The sequence below is a fragment of the Carettochelys insculpta genome, chromosome 7 (assembly GCF_033958435.1).
Source record: "Carettochelys insculpta isolate YL-2023 chromosome 7, ASM3395843v1, whole genome shotgun sequence".
NCBI classification, from domain to species: domain Eukaryota; kingdom Metazoa; phylum Chordata; order Testudines; family Carettochelyidae; genus Carettochelys; species Carettochelys insculpta.
The window spans coordinates 36782701-36796686 of NC_134143.1; the positions used below are offsets into that span (position 1 = coordinate 36782701).

Consider the following 13986-nt stretch of genomic DNA (forward strand, 5'->3'; position numbering starts at 1 on the left):
CTCAAATCTCACTGAACTATGCAGTGAGAGAATGTGCTATTTTTACTAATTAGATAATGCTTGAACATTTTATAAATTTCCTACATTTTTTTTCTTGTGGTCCATTTGAGTTACCATCCTATGTTTGCACAATGACAGGTTAAGTATTACTGAAGTTACTGTGTTCAATAAACAATTCACTTAATTGTCCTGTTAGAACTAAAATTTATTAATTGTTATTTGTTTCTCAGAGAAGCACGTTTTTCTTAAACCCTCTTGCTTTAGGGTGTGTTGTCACAGCAGATTTAACCTGGACTTTTACTTTATTGTTGCCCCTAATCCTTCTCCCAGTCTCTCACCCAAGCTTTTCATCAGAATTTAACGGTGCTTTCAAATCAGACGAGCTGACCCACCTTAGGACAGAGGCTAAAGTTTACAGAACTAAACTCGGCGGTCTAGCACTGTAATACCTATTCTGACTGCATAGCAGCTGACATTCTGGTATTTCAAAATCTGACACTTGGAAATCTTTCTCATATGGTAACTTTTACATTCATTGACTTCCAGGATTCAAATCATATGTTAGTAGAGGTGACAGGTCTACATATACCTATGACCCAAACTGTGGGTAGCTAAGAAATAATATTAATCCTGCCTCATTATTTTTTTGATCTGGCCTTCTTTAGAACATAAAAGGAATAAGCTGTATGGTCAGTTGGTATCAAAGATATCAGCAGTGGCCAATACAGCTCTTTTACTGTTAAAAGTGCTGTTCAAAAAGCCATTCCCTATTTCTCCCCATTCTCTAGCTATGCGATGGGGTGGGACCGCAGCCTTTCAGCAGGGTTGTGACCTCAACTTACAGAGCTGACGCTTCTGACTAGCAGGGAGTCTCAGGTACAGGATCGAAGCAGAAGCAGGACTGAAACCATAAGCCCTAGCAGATGAGCCTCAACTCTCCAACTTCTGACAATTGTCATATATGTGGTCTGTAAGTTTGGCCAACGCTATAATATATGTGGTATGGGACATGGGCAGCATCATAAATGATAATCTAATTTAACAATTACTGAAGAAGTCGCAGGTTCTCTGTTTTCATAAAAGTATCATTAGATGTACTAACTGTATATTCACACATGTCAATAACAACATGTTTGAAATACTCATCCAGTATGTAACAATGTCAAGTAAAGCCCAGCATAAGATTTTTATGGAGATAATCTTTCCTCTTTAGGTTAGTATGGCCAGCAGGTCAGCAAAGTCTGTCCCAAGGTGGGTCCTTTAAGATTTTGGGAGGTTTGATTTGGTGCTGTGACCTAGGAAATAGGAGACTGGTAGAGAAGAATGGATTCTAGAAATAAGTATTGTTTTTGAGGTGAAAAGATTTACTGTTTCTTTAATGGCCACCAGCTAGGAGCCTTGCAGAGTGGGACAAGCCTCTCTTCTCTCAGAGCCAAATGGAATGAGTTTTGGAAAGAGGACCATCACATATGGTGCCATCTTCCTCCTAGCTGATGAATAAAACTAGGAGGAGGTCTGACTAATGAAACTTCCAAGTATAAAGGCAAAGATGCAAAATCAAACTGGGGGAAAGGGACCAGCAGGAGAAGATAACTGACACTCTGCACCTGACCTAATGTACAACTCAGGGACAGGAGGGGACCTAGGGGAGTTGGAAGGCTCCAGCTTTAAAGAAAGGCAGAGTGACCATTGAAAGTAGGAGCTAGGTCCAGAAGGATCGCTGGGGAGAGGGGGCTGAGGTGAAGAGATAACAACACTCCAATGTAACCCCTTGAACAGTCGGGGAAGAAACCTACAAAGATTTTTTAAGCCCTTGAGTGGATGTGAATTTGAGAGATTAATGAGAACGTTTCGTACTCTGTAAAATATATATTGAACTAGACCAGCAAAGGGTTTCTCTTAGTTTAAATTATGTGGCCTGGGTAATTGATTGGAAGAATCAAAATGAGTACTGAAGGTAATAAACAAACAGGACATGAGGGGATAGTCAAGGGTAATGCCCTATCACCAGATTAAACACTACTTTGGTGATTGTGAAAAAGATCTGTAATTTACATGCATCATAAAACAGAATAATTTTTTGTACAATCTGTCTTCACCCAGAGAAACATATATAATATAAACTTCCACAAGTGGTGGATACAGCCAGATTATCCTCATGTACACAATTTTAACACCAATATAGCTTCACTAACTATACATCTGTTATTCCCAGGTTACTCTAGGGTAAATGAGAGGATAACCAAGATCATAGTTATTTCTTCCCCATTGTTAATTTTATAAATATCTATTTTATGAGCATTTTTATATAATGTCAACTCCTCTTTGGTATTGCCAAATCCCAAAATTGCAATATTATGAATCAGGCCCTAAAACAGTTATAAACTTGGCTTTAACATCATGTGTGTGTTTGTTTTTGTTTTTTTTTTCCCTTCTTTTCATTTTTGAGCCATAATGGTGCATGTGCTCCTTGATTTCAAGATTTTCTCAACAATCATGGGCTCTAGAAACCTGATTTTCTAATGGGATCTGTGAATTTTTTAGCCTTATTTTTAATGAACACTGAAATTTTCATGCAGTCTGGTCATTCTAATAGATGGAATTTTAAGAAAAACAAATGTCACAAGACTTATGATAAAATCTGAAGCATGGACAAAAGTTTTCTTTCTACTCTCCATATACCAGTTGCTCTCTGTCCTTCTTTGCATCTTCCTCTTTAATTTCTCCAAAATTCATTTACAGTCCCTATGCAGAAACCCTTGTGTGCTTCCTGGTTATCTCACATCTTAGTTATTGTAATCTTCTCCTGTATGACCTCACTGATTTGTCTTAACATGTCCTCTCCCACTCTGTCCAAAATCTGTTATCAAAGTCCTCTTCCAACAGACTGTCCATTACAGTGTGTCCTAGATTCCCTCCATTGTCTTCCTATATATTTCTGCGTCAAGTTCAAGCTCCTCAACCATATCCAACAAAATTTTACTCCTGTTTTACCATATGACTTAGGTTTTATTTTCCCTCCAGGACATTTGTGCTTACCACATTATCAATTCCTTTGTTTCCTGTTTTCATCATTTTTTCTCAGTCTAAGTTTCTACCCCATCTGCCTAGACCAGGGGAGCCTGCAACTGAAACATGACAAGAGCTATTGTTTCAAATTCAGTTACAAAATCAATCCTTCAAGAGACACCATGCATGTGACTATGAGACAGTCCTTAAAAGATGTCACGCCATACGTTTTGTCACCTCTGTTTTAAGAACAGTGCACACACAGTGATTTGTACCAGTTAGAAAGTTGTTTCTCCCTATCTCCAGGCTTTACCTGCCTCAGCCCCTAAATCCACACCCTATCCCCAAACTTTAGCCCCATCCTGCACACCTGTCCCCACCATCCCCAGGTTTAATATTTCTTAGCCTCAACCCCCCTCCTCCCCAGGTTTAACCACAATCAGCCCCAAACCCCACCCCCGCCCCCAGGATTAACCTGCCTACTCCTGCTCCTCCACATCCGCCAGCTCCCCACCTATTGCTTCCCTCTGCCACCTTCTTCTCAGAGGTTCCGTAGCCTATGGCCACTTAAACAGCAAAAAACAAACAAACAAAAAAACCAAAACAAACCAAAACAAAACTAACAATGAAAAAACAACCCTAAATTCAGTTGGTTTAATGGCGAGCAACTGAATTTAGTTTTGTTTAAGTGGTGGCAGCTTCTGGAGCCACAAGAGGAGCAGCTGCAGAAGTGCTTAGAGCCGAATGCCTAGAGCAATCTACTAGTCATTTCCTGCTGAACACCCAGTCCTGCTGAAGTCTCAGCATTTTTGAAAATCAGGCTACCAGTGTAAGAGCTTAACTTTAGGCTTTTGTTGATAAAACAAATTTTGTTTTGGGTGATGAAACACTGGTCATTACCTACAGCCCCCAACTCAAACCACTGCAATGAATCTTTAAGGACCTACAACCCATCCTTAATCAGGATGCCACACTTCAGAAGGCCCTAGGTGACAGGCCTGTTCTCTCCTACAGACAACCTCCCAACCTTATGAGGATTCTCACCAGCAACCACAGACTACACCACAATAACAACAATCCTGGAACTTTTCCTTTCAACAAGCCCTGTTGCCAACTTTGTCCACATATCTATTCTGGAGATACTGGACCTAACCAGGTTATTCACAGAATCACAGGCACATTCTCATATTCCTCTACTAACATCATATGTGCCATCAGAATAGTAACAGAGAGACAGCCATGCTAATCTATATACTATGAAAACAAAAAAGCAGTCCAGTAGCACTTCAAAGACTAACAAAGTAATTTATTAGGTGATGAGCTTTAATGGGACAGACCCACTTCTTCAGTTCAGATCAGATCGTGATCTGAAGAAGTGAGTCTGTCCCACAAAAGCTCATTACCTAATAAATTACTTCATTAGTCTTTGAAGTGCTACTGGACTGCTTTTTTGTTTTCATGTATGCCATCGTGTGCCAACAATGCCCACATATTTTGTATATAGGAGAAATGATAAACACGCTTTGACAAAGAATGAATGGACACAAAACAGACATCAAAAAGCTCTTATCTCACAAGTCTGTCAACCAGCACTTTAATGGAGTGGGCCATTCTGTTAAAAACCTGAAAGTCTGTGTTTACTGAAAAGGGACTTTAAGAATCACTTGCAGAGAGAGAGAGCCAAACTCTCTTTTATATTCAAATTTGACACATTAACATGTGGTTTGAACCAGGACGCCAATTACCTGGGCCATAATATGGGCTCTTTTACATACTTTGTTTTATCTGACTTTTGACTTCCCCCCTCCTACTGCCCCTCTGCTCTTCTGATTTGCCCACCTTGATCACAATTTTTCTCATTTGTCAACCTTGATAACTATTTTTCGTTCTCTGTGCCTTAAATATTGAGTTTGCTCTGGTTTGGCTATGGTCTGAAGAAGTGGGTCTGTCCCATGAAAGCTTACCACCTAATAAATTATTTTGTTAGTCTTTAAAGTGCTACTGGACTGCTTTTTTGTTTTGATAGTATATAGACTAACATGGTTATCTTTCTGTTACTGTTTTGGGTGATAAATTTGATCTCTATACAGGTCTTGTGTGACAAATTGAAACAATTGTATTTTTGGGGGCTGTTAGTCTCATGAGGATAGACGTGTTAGTCTGTAGCTTCGCAGAAAACAAGCAGTCCTATGGCACCTTAAGGGCTAACAAATTTATTTATTATAAAATGAGCTTTCGTGGGTAAGACCCACTTCTTCAGATTTTCAGGTTGGAATAGATAATAAGAATCCAGGTGTTATATAGAAGGAATGGGGGTGGGGAATGAATGGAGATCTCTGTTAAGACTGAGGTTAAATGTGTCAGATGAATACCAGATGAATTCATTCAGATGTCTCTCTTTTAATCTTGTGGTAAAATTCTACTTTCAATTTGTTATTGAATGTCCAGGGAGGTTAAAGTGTTCCCCATAGGTTTATGTGTATTCCAGTTCCTGATGTCTGCTTTATGTCCATTCATCCTTTGGCACAGGGGTTGTCCAGTTTGTCTAGTGTACATGGCAGAGAGGTATTGCTGGCATATGATTGGCGTATATCACATTCGGGGATGTGCAACTGCATGAGTACCTGATGGTGCGGCTGATGCGATTAGGTCCAATAATGGTGTCTCTAGTATAAATATGTGGACAGAGCTGGCAACATGATTCGTTGCAGGCACAGGTCCATGGATTAGTGTTTCTGTGGTATGGTGTGTGGCTTAACAAAGATATCAATTATCTTATGCATTACAAGGGCAATTTCTGCACTTTGATATTAGCAGGAAGGGCGCGCATCTCACTTAACTTACTTCTTTCACTGGTCCTATTAATGACAGGTGATCCTCCACATTTTTTTCTTCCCTCCTTCCTTCCCCCGTCCCTGCTATATGAACCCTGGATTCTTGTGTGTGTCTTGCTATAGAGATAAATCTAAAAGGGTTCTGGATTCACACAGGAAAAGTAAAATAACGACATAAAGAAGACTCTTTGAGAAAACAACAGGAGACCTCTTTTATTGAGTGATACACCTTACATGGCTCCTCTCCAGCTGTTTACTCCTCCCAAGCTTAAACTTAGAATGAAAGGAAGATTCCAAGTCCCCCAGCCCTACAAAAGGGAGGAGATTAAATGTGGGTGGCCAGAACTGTTACTGAGTACTGACATGGATGCAAGAAGACTCAGGCCAGAGAGAGCACGCTGCTAGTAGGACAGCCTGCTTCACCCATATGGAGGTAATTGCCAGTGACAAATGGCGATACAGTGCATTAAAGAGCACCCTCATATCTTTCACAGAGGAATCCAATAAATTATCAATTTATGTCCATTATACAGAGAAATAGTCTATACTGAAAATTATACAAACACACACATTCATGTAACTGATACATGTAGTATTTATAATACGTATGCTGTGGTTTGACAGTTTGGTACAAAGTTTTTATGACCACTTATTTAAAATAACCACTATAAGATATGTGTTGCCTCACCAGTTCTAAGTATTATGGCCATCTCAAACTAAAGGAAACTCCATAACATTTTATATCAGTATTTCTTTTTCTTGTTGGTATGTGTATATATATTTACACATGGGTATGTGTGTAATAGTCTCCATATATTATCTCCATTTCCCGTGTATTAATTAAATATTTATCTCTTGTGTATACCTGTTTTCATAAAATATTTTTGTAGTTTTGTTACCAGCATTGAAAGCAATTGTTTTTTCTGGATACTACTATAAAGGTGAATCCAGCATTCATGCTACTCTGTCTTTGTGAAAATGATTGTTCAGAACAACAAATGGTTTTTTCAATATGCTATAATAAAGATGATCAGGGTAGATTTTTAGCTCACACATTGAGTTACTTCAGACAATTTCAGAGTTGATAGTTGATAGCTTTTGTTACCTGTGGTGATGCTCCTAAAAGGGTAGAGTTTCTATAATGGAGCCCAGGCCCCCTGAAAAATTCTAATTCTGCAATAGATTTTACCTTTTGGGGAAACATAGTTTCCCTTACAATAAAGCCTGTGTATCTCAACTGTGTTTAGGTCTGTAGAGTACCACTTAACAGTGGCAAACATTATCAATACTTTTGTTGTTCATCATGTCAGCAGTCTATTCATACTCCCAAAAAAGCCTTTCTGGAGCACTTTCGAATCCTTGGTAAAAAGTGCTGTCTTTGTGTTCTGCCAAAGCTGTAGTTCAAATACTACCTTTTTACTTCACCCTTTTCACCTCTGCATACACTTCTCTTTCCTGTCTAAATCTTAAAAGCAGAAATTCTGTAAGTTAGTAGAAAATGACTCTATTATATTGTCCCTGGACAAATATATAGACCTGCATGTAGTTACCTTTATGCACGTTTAGTAGTCCCTCTGACATTAGTGGGACTTAGAGTTCATAAAGTTAAGTACCTTTGTACAATGGCCCTGACCTGTCACTTACCAGTTCTTTATGTAGGCCAGCACTGAGAAATTTTCTACTTTCGTTTATCTGATCCTAATTCTAATACACATATAAAAATGGAAAATCACTCTTTAAAGACTTACTTCCTCCATTTTGTACAGCACTAAACATGTGTATGATGTCCAATAATTAAAATAATGAACTAATGGAGTGTAACATTCAAACTTCATTATTTACTAATAAATTGAAATATTTTCTGTAGGTATAGGTGTTACCTCTTGACAGCTAGGCTAAAATAGGGTATGTTCACCACGAGTGAAACATACACATTTGTTCTCACCTTACTCAAGGTGAATAGTTGATCTCATTTCAAACAGTGATAGGACTCGACTAGGGAAGACCTCTGGGAAATAGCTAAATAGGGGATTCCTGTGTCGTACCTTTAGGGAATGATGTTTAATGTGGGATGAACAGAAAGCTAGGACCATCTGTAGAGAAGTCCTGTGCCTACACAGTGACTCTGAGTTAGGGCTCCAGTGGTGCAGTGGGTTAGCACATAGTATTTGTTCTGCACTGATTTGGCCTCAGTTGAAGTACTGCATCCAATAATTTGTCCCACGTTTTAGAAAGCATGTAGAGAAATCAGAAAGGGTTCAGAGAAGAGCAGCTAAAATTATTAGAGTTCTAGAAAATATGACCTATCAAGTACCTAAAAGGGTGTTACAAGGAAGAGGGAGAAAAAATATTCTCCGTAGGTCCTGAAAACAGGAAAAGAAGCAATGGGCTTGTATTGCAGCAAGTAAGGTTTAGAATGGACATTAGGCTGAATTTCCCAATTGTCTGGGTGGTTAATTACTGGAATAAGTTGTAGAATCTCCATCACTGGAGATACTTAAGAACAGGTTAGATAAATATTTAACAGGGATGTTATAGTGTGTGGTCCTGTCAAGAAAGCAGGAGACTGGACTTTATGACGTTTTAGCTGTGTCTACACGTGCACACTACTTCGAAGTAGCGGCACTAACTTCGAAATAGCGCCCGTCGTGGCTACACGCGTCGGGCGCTATTTCGAAGTTAACTTTGACGTTAGGCGGCGAGACGTCGAAGTCGCTAACCTCATGAGGGGATCGGAATAGCGCCCTACTTCGACGTTCAATGTCGAAGTAGGGACCGTGTAGACGATCCGCGTCCCGCAACGTCGAAATTGCTGGGTCCTCCATGGCGGCCATCAGCTGGGGGGGTTGAGAGATGCTCTCTCTCCAGCCCCTGCGGGGCTCTATGGTCACCGTGGGCAGCAGCCCTTAGCCCAGGGCTTCTGGCTGCTGCTGTGGCAGCTGGGGATCCATGCTGCAGGCACAGGGTCTGCAACCAGTTGTCGGCTCTGTGTATCTTGTGTTGTTTAGTGCAACTGTGTCTGGGAGGGGCCCTTTAAGGGAGCGGCTTGCTGTTGAGTCCGCCCTGTGACCCTGTCTGCAGCTGTTCCTGGCACCCTTATTTCGATGTGTGCTACTTTGGCGTGTAGACGTACCCTCGCAGCGCCTATTTCGATGTGGTGCCGCGCAATGTCGAAGTTGAACATCGACGTTGCCAGCCCTGGAGGACGTGTAGACGTTGCTACATCGAAATAAGCTATTTCGATGTTGGCTTCACGTGTAGACGTAGCCTTTGAGGTTCATTCCAGTTCTAGTATTCGTTGATTCATGATTCTTATTGCCTAGAGCGCAGCTTCATCAGAGTTATGCTTTCAAAGTTCCTGTAGTTGGTAGCTACACTTGGCCCTCTACTCAAAGGAGAATCCTGACCTACAGATGGAGTGTGAAAATGTAAACAGCTTTTGGCTGTACACATGTCCACAGTGTGTTCTGATGAGGGGCATAAGGTAAAAAACATACATCTGCTATTCTTGACCTGACCAACCCTTCCTGCAGTGACATCAACCAGTGTGAGAACCTAATTCCATGCAACCCTTTTTCCATGCAGAGGAATGAAGTCCATATATTCTGATTTTGCACAAATCTCAATGACACAGTCAGGCACACCATTTGGCACACCAGGTAGTTTCCTCTCATGAAAGGAACAAAATGAACATTCAGGATTCAAAGTGATGATGGTTTAGTGACATGGTCATTAATTGCCTTCTGTAAGATTTGTTCTAACATTCTGTTTCATGAACACTGACTATAAATCCCCACATTTATTTAAACACTGTGAAAGGAGCTGTATTTAAACTTTGGAAGGCTAAAAAAGAAATTCTTCTGGTTTTATTAGTTTTGTACAAGACCACCAACCCTTGACCAAATCTGTTCTTTCTTTCTCATACAGCATATTTTTTTATCCCTGTATTAAATACATTCTATTTCATTCCTTTGTTGGTTAATGAGCCACGTAAGTGTACTGTTTAAATAAAGCTGTTACACACAGTACTTATTTCTCTCAATTATGTTTTCAAACCTCAATATCTTTTTGCAGGGACTCCTGAGGATTATCCACAGTACTTCTGTATGAATCTTACAACAGCTGTTCTCAGCCTGCTCAAGCCAATAAACAGGGATTTGCACCAGAAATTTGATTTGGTTATTAAGGTAATTTCAAATGAATTCTCATTTCCATAGACTTGCTAAATTGCTTAGCAATAATATCTCTGGAGATTATTGTGAATGTGTTCAACTTTGTTTTTACTTTTGTAAAGGGTACAGTAATATGCTAACTTAGCCTTAGATCAGTGCATGGGATGTCACCTGCAGGTTACTTGTGTTACAGCCAAAATATACTCTAATATAAACCTGTTATTATAATACAAATAATCAAACCAATAGGAAAATAAGACACTTGTGAGAAAAAAAATATACAGTCAAGCAAGCAGAGTAACCTGGACGGTACATGCTCCTGTTTAATGGGATGATTTGTGAATGAACCCTGTCACATAGGTACAGCCACAGATCTGTAGATGATCAGGCGCGTTGGGGACAATTTTAGTGTAATTTTGCACTGCTCAGAGTGGAGAAAGAATATCATAAAGATGACATTTTGCACCATGGTGCGTTTTATACTGCATGCATCCTGAAATAATGAAAATAATCCTTATTGCAATTCCCAGGCCATTAATCCATTTTTTAAATCCAGTATCCACCTTGGAAGTTGCTGGAGACTCATCACCTCCACTCATTAATAGAGTAAGATCTTGTATGGCTGTAGTCACACTGTCAGTAACTTATATGAGATGGTCTCCTCATGAGTTAACAATGATTATATTTATAGACAATAAATGTTGGTATACTTTGGATATTTAAATCCTGATAGGTCAAGTCATATTGGATGATGGTGTTTTCAATATACGTCTGTGATAGGATACTCCAAGGGACCAATTTCTAACTTTTTTTTTTTGATTTGGTTACCATGCAACATTGTCTATTTTCAGTGTAAATCACCCCTTTCATTGGAATTTTGCACTTGGTCAGCCTCAACAGGCATGACAATGATTTATTCTGTAATTCCTCACCGTGTAATCCACACAAAACAGTGTATATCTCAAAAATTATATATTGAGGTCCTTAAACTCTGTTTTAACTCCCCAAATTCTATTGGGTTGTTAATCTGTTCAAAGGTGCAGTCCAGACAAATGAGGGGTTATGTCACCACCTGCCCTACAACCTTGGGTGCTTTGCTCCTGTAGCTCCTGTGACTGGGTTCCCAGGGGAGCTACCATAGAACTTTCAGTTAGGGTAACTACAAAAAAAGGGGCAGCCATTCCACAAAGCTGGTGTTTATTTCAATTTATTAAGCCAGCAAAAAAAACAGTACAAGTTATCCAGAAGCCGGCAACACAGTTCCTTTAAAGCAACCCAGCCTTAGGCCTCCACCCAGACACCCGAGTCAAATACAATTCTATGAATCCCAACAGATCAGACACATTACCTCCCAAGTCAATAATTGTTTCTGATCCTATCCTGAATGCATGCTTATAGCCAATGTTTATTAACTAAATTAAAATGTATTAAAATAATAGAGAATAGTGGTTAAGAGATCAGTAAACAAGTATAGTTCTAAGTTCAAATTCACAGTAGTGATGGTGAGCTTTGTATTTTCAAAGAATTCTTTTATAATGCATTCCATAGATTTAGTCCTATATCCAACAAGAGAGTCAGTGTGTACCAGCACTGGGATCTCAATTCTTCTGGCTTCGGTTCTCCTGTGCGAAATCTTAAGCAGATGTAAGGTCATAGGATCAAGACAGAATGGTCGCCGTACACTGTGTCCTGGCAGCCTCCTAACCAGACAGTCTTTGGAGAACAACTAGCTTTTTATGTAACCTTCTGTTCCCTAAACATCATAGTAATGAACATAAGATAATTTATCCATTAAACAATATATAATAAACTATAGAAACATATACAATTAAACTAATTCACTCAAGATATGTTTAAATGTTAATTATATGCTCTCCTAATCAACAACTACAGGAATTGACAGGAACTGTCTGACATGTCTAAAATCTAACAACATATGCAAGTAAACACACACAATTAGGTTTGCATTTCAAAGTTCTATTTAGCATTGAATGGCCCTAATTATCATTTACATATTTTTCTAATGTGTCTTCACAACCTGACTCTGGGTTAGTTAGTCTTCACGATGCTTAACCCTTTCTGGCCATATGTCCGATCTGTAATAAAATTTACTGCCATTATATAACAGAGGTAGCAATGATGGTTTTTGTGGTCATATGGTAATCAGATAACCCATAAATGGACCTGTCACAAACAGTTGAACAGCATGCAGGTCACACCCTGATTACAAGAGCCTAGCTGCAGCCTGCCAGCAACACTCCAGACACACAGTGGATTCTACCAGCTTTGGTTACCACTTGCAGGGTGACTTCAAAAAACCTCCCTGTCCCAGATTTTCTCCAAAATTTGTATTCTGTGCTGTCCGCACCTCTTCCGGGCAGTTCAGGTATTATAGATCTTTTGCTTTTGTAATGTTTGCTACCTCAGTTGGAGTTACTAAACCATTGAATTTAAACAAAACACTGGATTATTTTTTCTTAAAGGCTAAAACAAATTTATGTTAAACTACAAAGAGGGGGATTTTAAGTGACTATGGCTACGTCTACACGTGCACGCTACATCGAAATAGCTTATTTCGATGTAGCGACATCGAAATAGTCTATTTCGATGAATAACGTCTACACGTCCCCCAGGGCTGGCAACGTCGACGTTCAACTTCGATGTTGGGCAGCACCACATCGAAATAGGCGCTGCGAGGGAACGTCTACACACCAAAGTAGCACACATCGAAATAACGGTGCCAGGAACAGCTGCAGACAGGGTCACAGGGCGGACTCAACAGCAAGCCGCTCCCTTAAAGGGCCCCTCCCAGATACAGTTGCACTAAACAACACAAGATCCACAGAGCCGACAACTGGTTGCAGACCCTGTGCATGCAGCATGGATCCCCAGCTGCAGCAGCAGCAGCCAGAAGCCCTGGGCTAAGGGCTGCTGCCCACAGTGACCATAGAGCCCCGCAGGGGCTGGAGACAGAGCGTCTCTCAACCACTCATCTGATGGCCGCCATGGCGGACCCCACTATTTCGATGTTGCGGGACGCGGATCGTCTACACTTGCCCTACTTCGATGTTCAACTTCGAAGGAGGGCGTTATTCCCATCCCCTCATGGGGTTAGCGACTTCGACGTCTCGCCGCCTAACGTCGATTTCAACTTCGAAATAGCGCCCAACACGTGTAGCCGTGACGGGCGCTATTTCGAAGTTGGCACCACTACTTCGAAGTAGCGTGCACATGTAGACACGGCTTATAAGTGTAAGGCATTGAAATCAGAAATGGTTGCTTGAGGCATAGAGATAAAACTCGTTCAAGAAATTATAATTTACCTAGCTAGGTTCAAGGAGTAATTCTGAAGTCAGAACCCATGAAAGAGAGTGAAAGAGGTAAGGATCAACTTGCTCCTCACTTGTATAGTTCATTTCCCCTTTGAAGTGGATCCTTCTGATAATAACCCTTCAAGGCAAAGTTTATTCAAAGAAAGTGGCACAGAGTCTGGGCTGGAGGTTCTCCCATCCTCTTTCTTCTTCCTGTGTATGCTGAAATGTAGATTTGCCTTGTCTCCCTCTTCCTGTTGCAAGGACCAGTTTATTACTTATATGTAAATTAAAATAATTGTATATTCCTTTGTTTAAGATAAACCTGCTCAATTACTCCTGCCTAAATAGGACTAAGTGGGTTGGAACATTTGCTGGGAACATCATATGGGGGAATTGATAACTTTACATATAATGTTGCTACATACAGCTCACCACAGTATTATTGACCAGCTACTTCTTAATTTTCAAATGATACCTCAAAATGCATATTCTGTACAATAGTATGGGGGGCAAGGGTGCATTCGGTCATGATGTAGCCATGAACTTTACTGCTACTTTCCAGGCAGTATTCACTATTCAAAAGATTAACACTTGGCACTGTTTTGCATAGTCTAGGCCTCCTCACATCAAATAGATAGTTCTATTTCCTGAAGATCT

General features: G+C 40.1%; 1 protein-coding gene across 1 annotated transcript in view; it reads left to right on the forward strand.

The window, feature by feature from the left end:
- PCDH15 (protocadherin related 15) overlaps nucleotides 1-13986 on the forward strand; it is a 695579-nt gene that overhangs the window by 271427 nt on the left and 410166 nt on the right. The window contains exon 9 of the mRNA XM_074999591.1: nucleotides 9918-10030. Within this exon, the coding sequence (XP_074855692.1) occupies nucleotides 9918-10030 (113 nt within the window). The remainder of the gene's footprint in view (nucleotides 1-9917; nucleotides 10031-13986) is intronic.